The 13,394-nt window shown below is 41.2% G+C and overlaps 1 protein-coding gene across 1 annotated transcript; it reads left to right on the top strand.

Annotated features, from left to right (window-relative positions):
- Window positions 1-6,030: 6,030 nt before the first annotated feature.
- LOC144720537 (carboxypeptidase inhibitor SmCI-like) lies at window positions 6,031-12,013 on the top strand. Its single transcript, XM_078597326.1, has 5 exons — window positions 6,031-6,315; window positions 7,645-7,824; window positions 8,563-8,742; window positions 9,388-9,561; window positions 10,944-12,013. The coding sequence occupies exons 1-5, from the start codon at window positions 6,234-6,236 to the stop codon at window positions 10,997-10,999; spliced, it is 672 nt and encodes a 223-aa protein (XP_078453452.1). The 5' UTR covers window positions 6,031-6,233; the 3' UTR covers window positions 11,000-12,013.
- The last annotated feature ends 1,381 nt before the right edge of the window (window positions 12,014-13,394 follow it).

Genomic DNA, 13,394 nt, shown 5'->3' with positions numbered 1-13,394 from the left:
GTGATGACAATAAATTAAACCTCTTTAAAAAAAATAATAAAATCCAGAAGAGGCATAAACTTAACGCTGAACACGGGCTTCATACTTTGTCCCAAAATCACGTGATGCTGCCATGACCATCCAAAAGTGTATGTTTGCAGTGTTGCTACAGTGTTGTTGAATTTCAAATGGTATTTTATTATTGCTTAATTTTACATGTTCTGTTTGCGCATAGTCACTTTAAGATGTTTTCTTGTTTATGTTTTTGTTTTTTATTTGTTGCGGTTGCACCCGATTCAAGAGCCGAATGGCTCACAGGGCTATACCAAATAAAAGAAACTTAAAACTGAAACTTGATGTTTGTTTGCTGAAAAACTACACATGTACATGCAAATATGCGTTGTCAAGGGGCCAGCAAGAAAAACATTAATTAAAGAGCACTGGTCTTGAATTTAATAAGTGAACCATTGTTTGAAATTCCTTAGGAGATTAGTAACGTAGGTCCTTCACAAGAATGGGGTGAATGGCTGCGGATAAAGTCGAGACAGAGTGCGTGCCAAATGTCTGCACATGACAGGTTTTGGTCTGGGGTTTTTGGTAATACCCATATTTATTTTGGCCTTCGTTTGTGTGCTATAGTAAAATAATATATATATATATTTTTTAATTTAAACACGCTTTTATGAAATGTACTAAAAAGTTACAAATATTTTTTTTTCTGTTCAAGTACTTTGCCTTATATATGTTTCATATACTGTTGTTTTAACTGACTAAAAATAAAAGCGTGAGGCGCTCGTGCTATTTTTTGATGTTGTTTATATGTTGTTATTTAACGTAAAGTAACTGCTCATATGTTGTTCATATGTTGTAATTTAAACGTAAAGTTTGTAATCCGTTTATTTTTCTGAATATGTGTGGATTGACAATCGAAAGTAACTGGTCATATATTGTTCATATGTTGTAATTGTAACCTAAAGTTTTAAAGGCGTTAATATGAGTGCCCCAAGCTTTTATTTGTAGTCAGTTACAACAACAGTATATTAAACATATATAATGCAAAGTACTTGAACATAATTTTTTTACTTTTTAGTACATTTCATAAAAGCGTGTTTTAAAAAAAGTTTAAAATATATATTATTTTGTACTTTTTCGTGTCATCAAATATTGTAACCAAAATTTATTTTAACTTCTTTTTGCAGAACCTACCTGGGCCACAAACAATAGCTCAACGAAGTAGCACTTCGTGTAGAGATTCATAGCAGCCATCCAGCAGTAGATCGATCGTCACATGGTAAACATGAATGTACTATAGTAATGGAAGAACTCCACGACTCCAGGAAGTGGCCCCGAAGCTTGCCATAACGTAAGGGACCGTGGGCAATTACAGCCCACGTTAGTTAACCATGGACAATTAGACCCAAGCCGTAACATAACATATAAAGAAGAATGTTTAAAAATATACAGTATATTTTTTATGATAGAATATATTATTGTTATCAGTATGACATAAGTATACCAAGTTTGCAGTCGATACCACATTGGGAAGTGGGTTAAAGTTTAGTTACAAGATTTGAGGATACAACAACAGACAGAGTGAGTTAATTAAAGCGTGTAATAAAAAAAAAAGACTGCGTTTTGAAGGCGAGAAGTTGTGGGGTTCATTATTTGGTTCTTTCGGTTAAGTCACGTCTAAAGATAAAATAATAAATTAAATTAAATAATAGAATACGACGTTTCGATTGCAACACAAGCAATCATCATCAGGTATAATGAAATAGCGACATAATATCTAACCAGAAAACTATAGACAGACATATTAGCAGACAGATATCACAAGATACATACATAGCGAGAGCAACACAGGTGACAGAGAGGGGTGATCGTCTCTGTGGGGTGGCCTTAAATAGACAGAGGGGGGGCGGAGGCAGAGAGAGGGAGGGGGGTTAGAAAAAATTAGCATATCAATGAGTGGTCCAAAAGAAAACGTGGTGCTGCGAGTACGATGGCACAGCAAGCAAGCCTGAAAATCAGGAGAAAGACACACTAAAATTAAATAACCTAGTAAAATATCGAAATGTAATGTAATACAACACATTACATTTCGATATTTTACTAGGTTATTTAATTTTAGTGTGTCTTTCTCCTGATTTTCAGGCTTGCTTGCTGTGCCATCGTACTCGCAGCACCACGTTTTCTTTTGGACCACTCATTGATATGCTATTTTTTTCTAACCCCCCTCCCTCTCTCTGCCTCCGCCCCCCCTCTGTCTATTTAAGGCCACCCCACAGAGACGATCACCCCTCTCTGTCACCTGTGTTGCTCTCGCTATGTATGTATCTTGTGATATCTGTCTGCTAATATGTCTGTCTATAGTTTTCTGGTTAGATATTATGTCGCTATTTCATTATACCTGATGATGATTGCTTGTGTTGCAATCGAAACGTCGTATTCTATTATTTAATTTAATTTATTATTTTATCTTTAGACGTGACTTAACCGAAAGAACCAAATAATAATTCCTGCAGTCACGAAAGTTCTAAAATTAAGATTGTGGGGTTCAGTTTTGTATATTTGTAGCTGGCTTATTGTTTCCCATAAACACTAGTTATGAACAATTAGTCAGCATCATAGAAATTTCACAGCAGTATTTGAGCAGACCAATGGAAATCTTCATTCCTATAGGCAGGGGGTTAATTTACCCATAAGACAACGACTGGACTGTTGACTTCCGGAAAAGGGGTAACTATTTTAGTGAACCCAGAGGGATGATGGACTGAGACTAGAAACAGTATCAAATAAATAATATTACGAATACAGTATCAATACATGTATACATGTGTTCAAACAAATACAATCCCGAAGCTTAATTCGGAAGTTACTGACACAATGTCCTCTCTCATCACACAATAATTTTCAAACAAGACGAGGGCCACCGATGGAGATGAGTGGCGTGAAATATCTCGTTCGAACGTGGAGGCAACTTTGACTTGACCTCTGAGTGTTGTCATAGATCAGTCTACGAAGTGTTCCGCATGAGCGGTGGTGTTCTCAGTTCAGAAGAGTGTCGTATACCGCGTGCGACTTCTTTCCCACAAACCGCAGAGTCCACACCCAAACCTCATTAAAAAAACATCCGCTTCATAAAACAGAAAAAAGCAATTCAAGTGAGTCTCCGTCACTCGCCATGGTAACGGTATTTAAAAAAAAAACATGGGAACACATTTCACAATTTGATTCTGTAGGTGACCGAGAGGAGCCATGGCAATACAGGGTAACAATGACGTGAAGTCTTTCCTGCATATTAAGCATAGATTCATATAACGTAATACTGGTTTGACAAAAGCTTATATAATATTCATTTCGAATAAACATAGCGCATACAATGTGTCATAGCAAGCAATGGGGAGTGTTGAAAGCAGAAAAAATGAGGTAGATGATTGGCAACACGCAAATGGAATCCTTTGACGAAAAAGTTGAAGCCATGATGGTCGTTACGAATGATCTCACCTAACACCCAGCCTGCCATTCGCAGCTTATTGCTACAGGTGTTAACATGTACTTCCAGACCCAATGCCAGAAAACATCCTTTTTTATTTATTTATTACATAATATGCATAACATTTCTAGAAGCATTCACAGGAGTTTATATCTATATATATAAAATCGCAAATCTGTCTGTATGTGTGTGTGTCTGTCTGTCTGTATGTCGCCGGACCATACGCAGTTTCATTGGACGAAATGTGAGGGATTTACGAGACACGATTGGTCCGTTTGGTTTTCCACGGCGGTTGCCCCTGGCAATGGGTAGCGACGCATTCGTTGCGGGGTGGACGCCATTTTTAATTCCCGTTAAAAATATGTGCACGCATTAACACGCGACTCTGAGGTAAATTCATCAAAGTTTCACGTCCTCTTCACCCCCCCCCCACCCCAATGTGTGCAATTACTATTATAGGGTTGGTAGATAATAAAATTATCGCGATTAGACAGTATTATTGTAGCGCGGGGGGGGGGGGTAACGGCCCCAGTACCCAGCCTCAGCCGGTTGGGCAATCTAGGCGAGGCCGGAGGCTCTGCACGGTACTCGGCCTCGACACCCCACCCGTGTCAAGCGACGACTTTGTGGTATAAACTCGATATACCCAGCGTTGCCCGGGGGGAAAATACATTTAAAATCTTCTGAAAACTTTCAAACATTACATAACAATGAAATCTGTGTATATATGTAAGGTTATTAAGAAATATATTTTTCACCCGGGCAACGCCGGGTACTTCTGCTAGTTACAGTATAAAGTAGTGATATATGTTTTTCTATCTACGTGGCTTTTACCGAAAGACCCAAATAATATTAATTGAACAGCTTCCAAAATAAACATAAAATCTTGTGTTATATATGTTGTATACATGCTGCATATCCAAACAAGTTTAAATAAGGTCAACTTTATTAACGTGATTAATGTTTACAAAGATGCTTCGTTTAACTATGTACATTTGAGAACACATTCCTGCGGAGGGAGCTGGTAGGAACGTTGGGTTGCTCGGTCAATGGCCAGGGTCAACGGCGGCGTGGTGTATTCCGCAAATATGGCCGACTGTGAGGGCGGTACAAGCCGGCGTGAGTAGGTTAAACGTTGAGTTTTATAAGGGCACCACGGGGTGACCAGCCCCTCCCCACCTAGCCCCACCCCTCCCACCCCCCACCCAGCCCCACCCTCCCCACCCAGCCCCTCCCCACCTTCTCCACCCAGCCCCTCCCCACCCTCCCCTCCCCATCCAGCCCCACCCTCCCCACCCAGCCCCTCCCCACCCTCCCCTCCCCACCCAGCCCCTCCCTGCACGACGGACGGACACTATAATCCCCTGTGGGCTGGTGTAACCAGGAGGTTCCTACCAGTATAAAGGTTATCATTATTATGACATCGCAAGAACATGAGATCGTTGCAGCTTGAGGAGAGCTGCATCCAGCAGTGGATTGAATATCGCTGATGACGATATCGGTTAGATATTAGGCTAAAAATAGCATCAGCGCCGTGTCATAGGTTAAAAAAAAATGTAAAACTATGTACAGTAAAACCTTGGATTGCGAGCATAATTCGTTCCGGAAACGTGTTTATAATCCAAAGCACTCGTATATCAAAGCACTCGTATGTCACGTGACACTCGGTAGACAAAGCGTATACATATTACTCGTATTGCAAGACCTTGCTCGTTTATCAAATTAATATTCATTTAAACATTTTGCTCGTCTTGCAAAACATTCGCAGACCAAGTTACTCGCAATCCAACGTTTTACTGTACTTTATAGGGATTTATTATTTTACGTGTTCCGTATAATTATTATCTTCACTGATCGGAGATCATTCAAATGCTTAAATATCAGTCTGGAAACAATTCCAGTACAATAATGATGATCATGATGATGGCAATTGCCGACTGCACATTTCACCAAGCCGTATACACATATTAACACAATAATTACATTTTAATTCTAGATTTTAAGTTTTAGTGACTGCAAGGATCCATACTCTTTGGTTCTTTCGGTAAAGTCACGTAGATTTAGTTATTTTTATTTTATTTTCACCTACATGACTTTACCGAAAGAACCAAAGAGTAAATTTTGATGTAAAGCTTTCGTGACTGCAGGGATTCATATTCTTGGCTCTTTCAGTAAAGTCATGTCGAAGGGAAATAATACAATAATAAAAATATTAAAAACATTTTATTTCATCACGTAGAAGGGAAATAATAAAATAATAAAAAATATGTCAAAAAATATTTTTTTATTTCCCTTCTACGTGACTTTACCGATAGAACCAAGAAAACCAAAGAGCAATTATATTTTACGCAACTTCATATTTGACGGTGGGGCGAACGGCGTCACTTTCTCCAACGTGCAGCAAAAGTTAATGAAATGCGGTGAGCAATTTATCAACCCCCGCCAGACGTCTTTCCCATGAAGTGGCGCGCGTGCGTCAGCGTGACTCACAGAGTCCCCGCGGATGACCGCATCATCACCGCCCCCTCTCACCTCGCACGCCCGACCCGCGCTGCGCACGGGGATGGAACAACGGTGGGGGAGGAGGCAAAGAGGGCTGCTGGGCTGATTGACGCTGCGGGGCGGCATCCTCGCGCGGGTATAAACGTGGTTCGGGATTCACCTCCCACTCGGTAGTGCTGAGTGAGCTTCGACTGGCGGTGAGATCAACTCGAAGGCTCTCCAACAAGTTCAGAGCGACCACGAGTGGAGAGACGAGATGGAACGCCTCGCCTCTGCTATTGCTTTGCTGCTGGTGTCGTCGGTGGTGGTGCTCGTGAATGGCTCACCCAGCTTGGACGGTAATGCAACGTTCGTCACGCGTTCCGCCGCGTTCTCGTACGGTTTGGATGAAGGCCTTTTTCCCGATCGTAAGGGCTGTTTGACCAAATTTTCACCATTGCTGATCATTTGGCTAAGTGCGAGATGCAAAAACTGGGTCACGTACGTATGCTTTGGTTCTTTCGGTAAAGTCACGTAGATAAAGTCTGACTTTAGGTACCTACGTCACTTAGTAGGTACCTACGTGACTTTACCGAAAGAACCAAAGAGTATGGGTCATTGCACTCAAGAAAACTTCAAATGTAGAAATCACGTACGTATGTATGTGGAGCATTTATTTTTATTTAGAATTTATTTCGCACCGTGCGTAGGCAACCGTGCTAACAAACTTAACGCACACACACACACAAAAAGTTATTCGTAAATTAGTCTTAAAAACCTATTAAATTGGTTTTAAAAACCAAATTTCATATTAATCACCAGTGATATTAGCTATGGCTGGGAATCAATTTAAGGTGCTCATTGGGTTCAGAACGCAGTGCGCTGTATGTATTTATCAGAATCATAATGTGCATTTTTATACTGGAGGAAGCCGTTTGGAATGCTCTTCCGATATTAGGAAGCCACTGGAGCTATATGCACTTTTAAGTCCGGATTGAAAACTCATTTCTTTGGAACTGCTTTTTTGTGTTTAGTTTGTTGTTCTTCCCCCGCACCTCCGATTAGTGCGGTTGACTACGTACGGTGCGAAAAAAGTCCAACGTACATACATTTGTGATTGTGCGTTATGGTATAAAGTGCGGTGCGGTTTATTCCACAGTGTGTGCACATACTACGGGGTAGAACGGAGGCATGCCTGTAATATTGAGGGTAAATGATATCAGGTGGGGAGCGATGGTATAGCGGTTAGTGACCCGAGCTAGATTCCAGCTCACGGCTACCAACACCAGTGAAGATTATCTGAACCGGTCCTGTGCCTCTCCTATGTCGACTCGGCCTCAAATGAGTACCTGGTGCGCTGTTTAAACAACTAGAAAGCGGCCGGGCGTGCTGCTGGCCACCCCCTCCCCCCCCCTCGTGTGCCGTGCCAGCCGTCATAGGTGCTTATTCGCTAACAGCACTTGCCCGAAAAGTCTATAAAGACTATACGGGTGGTCTTTGTCATGGGCACCCTGCACTGACCAACATTTGTACAATTTGGATTTTAAACTCGCAATCAGTAGTTGAGTGTTCTGCCACAGCATCACCCAGCAGCTGTATGATCAACGGGACCATGGTAGAGCCACATAACTGGGCATATTTAATGTGAGCACAGTGAACATCTCGTATTGTGCTTGTGGCGTGTGCAGACCAGCGGGTGACATGCACTCTGCCTGCAAAGCCTGGAGACTGCCGTGCCGCCTTCCCACGCTACTTCTTTAACCGCAGCACCCTCCGCTGTGAGTCCTTCATCTACGGAGGATGCCATAGCAATGAGAACAACTTCGAGACGATGCAGGAGTGCCGTGCGGCATGCAGCTTCATCAAAAGTGAGTGCCACGAGTCTCTTTTTACCAGCAATTGCTCTGTGACTCGCTAGCAAGTGACGGAAAATACGGGTGTAGTTCTGATGTGATGTCGTGTGTTTGGTGTGATGTCCAACATTTCACTTAACATGCGAAGGGCTTCTGCAGGGAATCATCGAAGAGCTAAGCGGCATCACTGAAAAAGCTGAGCAGTAGACTATGGGTAGATTGTGGGGATGTATTGCTTTGCCTTTACCAGGGAACTGAGACAGCATTGTGGAGGGCATAATTGCCAATAGTTTTCGTCACAATTTGTTTAATTTCAACTCTTAAGTTCATATTATGGCATGCATTTCCAGAACAATATTAAAATATTTCTGTGATGCCACTCAGTGTTTTAGTATACACAATAAAAACGAATGAAGGCCATGCTATGCCAGTCATGGGTTTTTTTTTACTATACTTCACCACACTGGTCAGTGCAGTATGGTTAAGGGGATAGAGAGCTAGCTCAGAATTTACAAAGGACTGCAAAGTATGATTATAGACTAATCGAGTGAGTGGGCAATGACATTTGCTAAAAGCAACTGCCTAAAACAATAGCTTTATACAATTGTACGTTATAAAAGCAGCGTTAATGAAGACTGTGAATGTGCCGTACCATAATCAGCCAGAGCATTATTGCTGTTGATGCATCAGTTGCTGCTGCTGCTAATGGCGATTCTAATTATACATTTTAAATCTGTTGTTTTTATTTTGCAGAAATTCCCAAGCTTTGCCGACCAGACGCAGAGACGGGACGCTGCCGAGCACACATTACCCGCTACTTCTATAACATGACATTGGGCATGTGCATGCCCTTTGTATATGGAGGCTGCGGTGGCAACAGTAACCGCTTTGAAGACAAAGAGTCCTGCGTCTTTTCTTGCATTGAGAAGCCCAGTAAGTCTCCAGACATCTGATGACACATTATAGACAGCAGGGACAGGCATTGCAAGCAAGCGCTTAGGAACAAAGGGGGAATGGGACATGCTACTGACCATACCACCCCCGGCTGTTTCCTAAGCCCAAAGTCAGATACAGTTACTCGTTGAAATTGGTGTTGTGCATGGTCATGAATCAAACCCTGTGTTGTGGAATTGCATTGAGGTGCGCTAACGATGTGCACACAAAGGTAGAGTTGTTTGAATTTGGTTGTGTGCACAATATCATTGAAAACTTAGCAATTTATATTCTTTACACATAGCAGAGACCCTGCAAAGGTTCTCTCTTGAAAATCAAGTGAATGCTGGCAGCTGCACTTGGCAAATCAATGTAGCAAACCAGCTTTTCAAAGGCTCATTGTAGCAAAGCCAATTTATTACTGTGAGCTGTCGTATTCAAGCATCTGGAAAAATAACGTTGCATTTACTTGGAGGTTAAATTACATTCATGTTATGGGAGAAAACACACACACGTCAATCAATATTACTTTATAAAGAAGCCCTTATCCCTTCTTTCAAGAGTATTCCGACCGTGCAACGTGAGTTGTTCTGAATAGAGTAAAAGTACATCACATTCCCAACTCCCTCTTATCCTTCTTTGCAGACACCCCGCGGGAATGTCTGAGCCGACATGATACTGGAGACTGCCAAGGAAATTTCCGCCGCTTCTACTACAACATCCAGAAGCGCTCTTGTCTTCCATTTAATTACTCGGGCTGTGGCGGCAACAACAACAACTTCATCAGTGCCAAGACCTGCTTGTCAACTTGTCTCAGTGGTGAGAACCCAGCAAATGCCATGCCATTCTTACCCCCCATTAACGCACTCAATAAACCACAAGTGAATGGAGACCAATACAGGGAAACGTATGCTAATGAGTGAACAACGAAAGTCTAAGATAGAGCAGTGAAGTTCAGGCTACTAGCAGGTGTGTATTATGGGAAGCCTTCAGCTTATAGTGATTTGAATATTACTGCCACTGATATTGATAAAAGGTGCAGTTTCACAATTCTCTAGAATAAGTTATGCATTGTGAAAGTTGTAGTTTAATTTTCAAGGATGAAGAAAAATATATAAAAGAAAACTCAGGATATGTAGATGGTCACAATGAGCCCATTTCTACAATGCATGTGGATTGTTTTAAAGTGAAAATCTGAGCTGCATACATTAAACACACTACAACAAAGTTTTCCATACTCCAGTCCTCGTGACCCACCAAATACAAATGAACCCTCACGCTGCTTTCACCTGATAATTGTTAAACACGTCCCAAGTGATGCGCTCGGCAATTCAGGCTGTCTGCGAGGAAAGACGTAGCGTGGTGGGTTCTGAAGACCGGAGTTTGGGAAACCCTGCACGATATAACATCGGCTATTGAAGGAAACATCAAGACCACGTGATAAAAAGGGTGCATCTGCTGCCATCTACTGAAAAAGATGACGTCACCAGTGATTATAGAAGGGAAAAAAACACTGTAAACAAAAGCACATTTTACATCAGCAAAATGTGCATAATTCCCACAAGATACAACGGGATTCAAAAATAAATTTATATTTGCTGCAATAGCTATTTGACCTTATAAGGTTGCTCGCAGACACTGGGTGTTTAGATATGGAATTCCATGACACTTTGTGGGCAATTTTTTTTTTAATGTTTGGTATATAATTATTAGTCATCTACTGCGATACTAATAAAAGTACCAAATATACGTGAACCATGCAAATTTAAAACATTGACAATTTTCACAAAGCTTAAATAAGAGCGCAGAGCTTCTATGTCCACATGTTACCATTTACAAAATGTCAAATTGCACATGTGTATGGGATGCAGGAGCAGGTGAATTAATGCAACTTTGACCTATCCTGCACTATGAGACAGTCACAACACTCAAGGCAGTGTGCATCTAAATTTAGATGTTGCAACTAAGTTATCAAATTGGGTTTTCTATAAAGCACATTGAAAGTATTACTAAGTTTGTAATATAATTTAAGTGCACATTTTATTCTTATGCAAAACAAACTCTTTAACTGTGTTATGTTTTAACCCGGATATTACATATTAACACTATGCTTAATACATATAGTAATGCTTAACAAATTGGCAATGATTAATAAAAAGCATATCCATGTTTTCATTCCAATGTTATTCTTTTATTTGCAGATAAGATCCAAGTCAACAACGAAAACAGCAACACAATTAAAGATATCTTCACATAAACACATGTTTAACAGAACATACGATGGATAGTAACTCTTGCTTTTTTGGATCATCATTACTACATTGAGAAATGCACAATTTCCATTTAATGTAAATTACCTTTCTGAACAATATCTTTCGACAAAAGTATATTACTGCAAGCACGTATTCTGTAAACCCAACAACTTTATGAAAATCAGTATGAAACGTTGAAGTGGCTATCAATGGTTTATGTACAGTTTGTATGTGCATGTAAATAATACATAATTGATGAATAAGACTACACAAATAGGCAATCCCAAATCACTTGACAAGAGTGGGAGTAACGAGTGCAATGGGAATGTTGTGCACATTTTAAAGTACAATTTACCATTAATATTGCATCGAAGAGTGTTTTTATCAGCAGATGCCTTTAATGGCACTTATTTCTACCATAAAGAGGCTTCAATTGTAACTAACCTTGTGAAAGTAGCAACCTTCCATTCAATGTTATGGTTCTTACATTACTGCCAATAGCAACTGCAGTAGATACAATTGTAGGTAATACATTCATATATACCTTTTTGTCGTAACTGATAAGCCTAGTTGCCCTGTTATACCGTGACTGTTGTGTGAGTTTTAGGATTTTGTATAACAGATGGGTTCAATTTTACTGTACCACAATATTCACAACTATCGATGAGGAAGTAAGACAGATGAAGTGTAAGTTTGTAGCTGTGTTGGTGAGGAGTGTTGGAAAATATTGTAATGTCCACTTTACTTATTTTTTACAACTTAACTTAATTACTAAAGTTATTTAGATTATTTATTACACTACCATAATAGAATACACTTATTTATAGATATGAGTCATTTCATAGCTATTAAACACACAAACGTTTTTGAGAAATGTAATGCTGTAATTTTAAAGTTGGATATGCTGTACATGATCAGGGGGTTAAAATCATGAAATGAAAGTTATCACATTGTATGTGTATGTTTATATATACACACATCCAGTGTAACTTTATTGCAAGTAAAAGGTGACAACGCTCCCAGTTTGTGCTTCGTTCTTTATCTTGGCTTATGTGAGGTCAAAATTATGAAAACGTTGACCTTTTGACTCGATAATTGGGCTGATCAGTCTTGCACGTGCTTCTCTGCAATTTACACTGGGTAGGTGTGTCGTGGTAGGGGGCTGCAAAAACTTGTGGTGGGCCCTTGGGTTGAAGAAATATCTGCACCCCCCACCACCGAAACCGCCCGACTGCACATACCTCTAGAGGGCAGTCTTTAGCTGTGGCGCAATATATAGCACTATTACAGTTACATGCCTATACATGTATTTAAAGACATTTAAAAGCACAGACCACAGCAGGGCCAGGTTTGAAATGCAATGGAGATTTACATACAACACAGTACAATAAAAATTGCCTGATTCATGCAGAGTTTCCACACATTTGCAAACTTCCAACGTTCGTCAATTCTGAAAAAAAGCATTTCCCCAATAATTCACGTGTCAATTTTTGGCCCGATTAGTCCGTGCAGAACGGGTGGAGCACCATTCTGCAAATAACAGAATCCCAAGGCCAATCAGTAGTCGGGCAGGACGTGCTGACATTTTAAAAAGAGCTCATGGGATGCCTCCAGTATATTCTGATTCGGATCAGCACATGTCCCGCAATGTTCATCGAGTGCTCGCCGAGTTGCATTCGCTTCCGGTTGCTGAACGAAGATCAGCTGGAAGGATCTGTGGGCCATGGAAGCGAGGCGGTTGAGCTTTTCCATCAGAGCAACATATGACGTCTTTCCAACACCAGTTAATCTTCACCAATGGTATGGTGAAGATCCGGTCTGTGCCCTCTGTTCCATGCCAGCCAACCTTAGGCACATTCTAACAGGGTGTAAAACAAGCCTCACCCAAGGACGCTACACTTGGCGTCACAACCATGTCCTTAAAAACCTTGCGTCCGCCCTGGAGGACAAGCGAGCTGCCACCAACTCCCTACCACCCCCAGCAGCATCACACCCCTTACGGGCGACCTTTGTCTGCGAAGGGGCTAAACCACCGAAGAGCGGCTCTATACCAATAGAGCGAGACCAGCTGCGCTTAGCCCGCGACTGGAAAATGCTAGCTGACATTGGCCGGCAACTTGTGTTTCCTCCGGAGATCGCAACCACCACCCTAAGACCTGACATGGTGCTCTGGTCCCGTTCGCTCAAGAAGGTCTTCATCATTGAGCTCACAGTACCCTGGGAGGACTCAGTAGATGAGGCTTATGAGAGAAAACATCTGCGCTATGCCGATCTAGCTGCCGAAGCACAGCATCATGGCTGGAACACAGAAGTCTGACCAGTGGCGGTGGGCTGCAGAGGTTTTGTGGCAACATCTACAACCAGACTGCTTAGAGACCTGGGAATTAAGGGCAAGAGCCA

This window comes from Lampetra planeri, chromosome 1, assembly GCF_965212315.1.
Source record: "Lampetra planeri chromosome 1, kcLamPlan1.2.h2, whole genome shotgun sequence".
NCBI classification, from domain to species: Eukaryota; Metazoa; Chordata; class Hyperoartia; order Petromyzontiformes; family Petromyzontidae; genus Lampetra; species Lampetra planeri.
The sequence above is the reverse complement of the archived record's forward strand: the minus strand, read 5'-3'. Positions and strand labels throughout refer to the sequence as shown.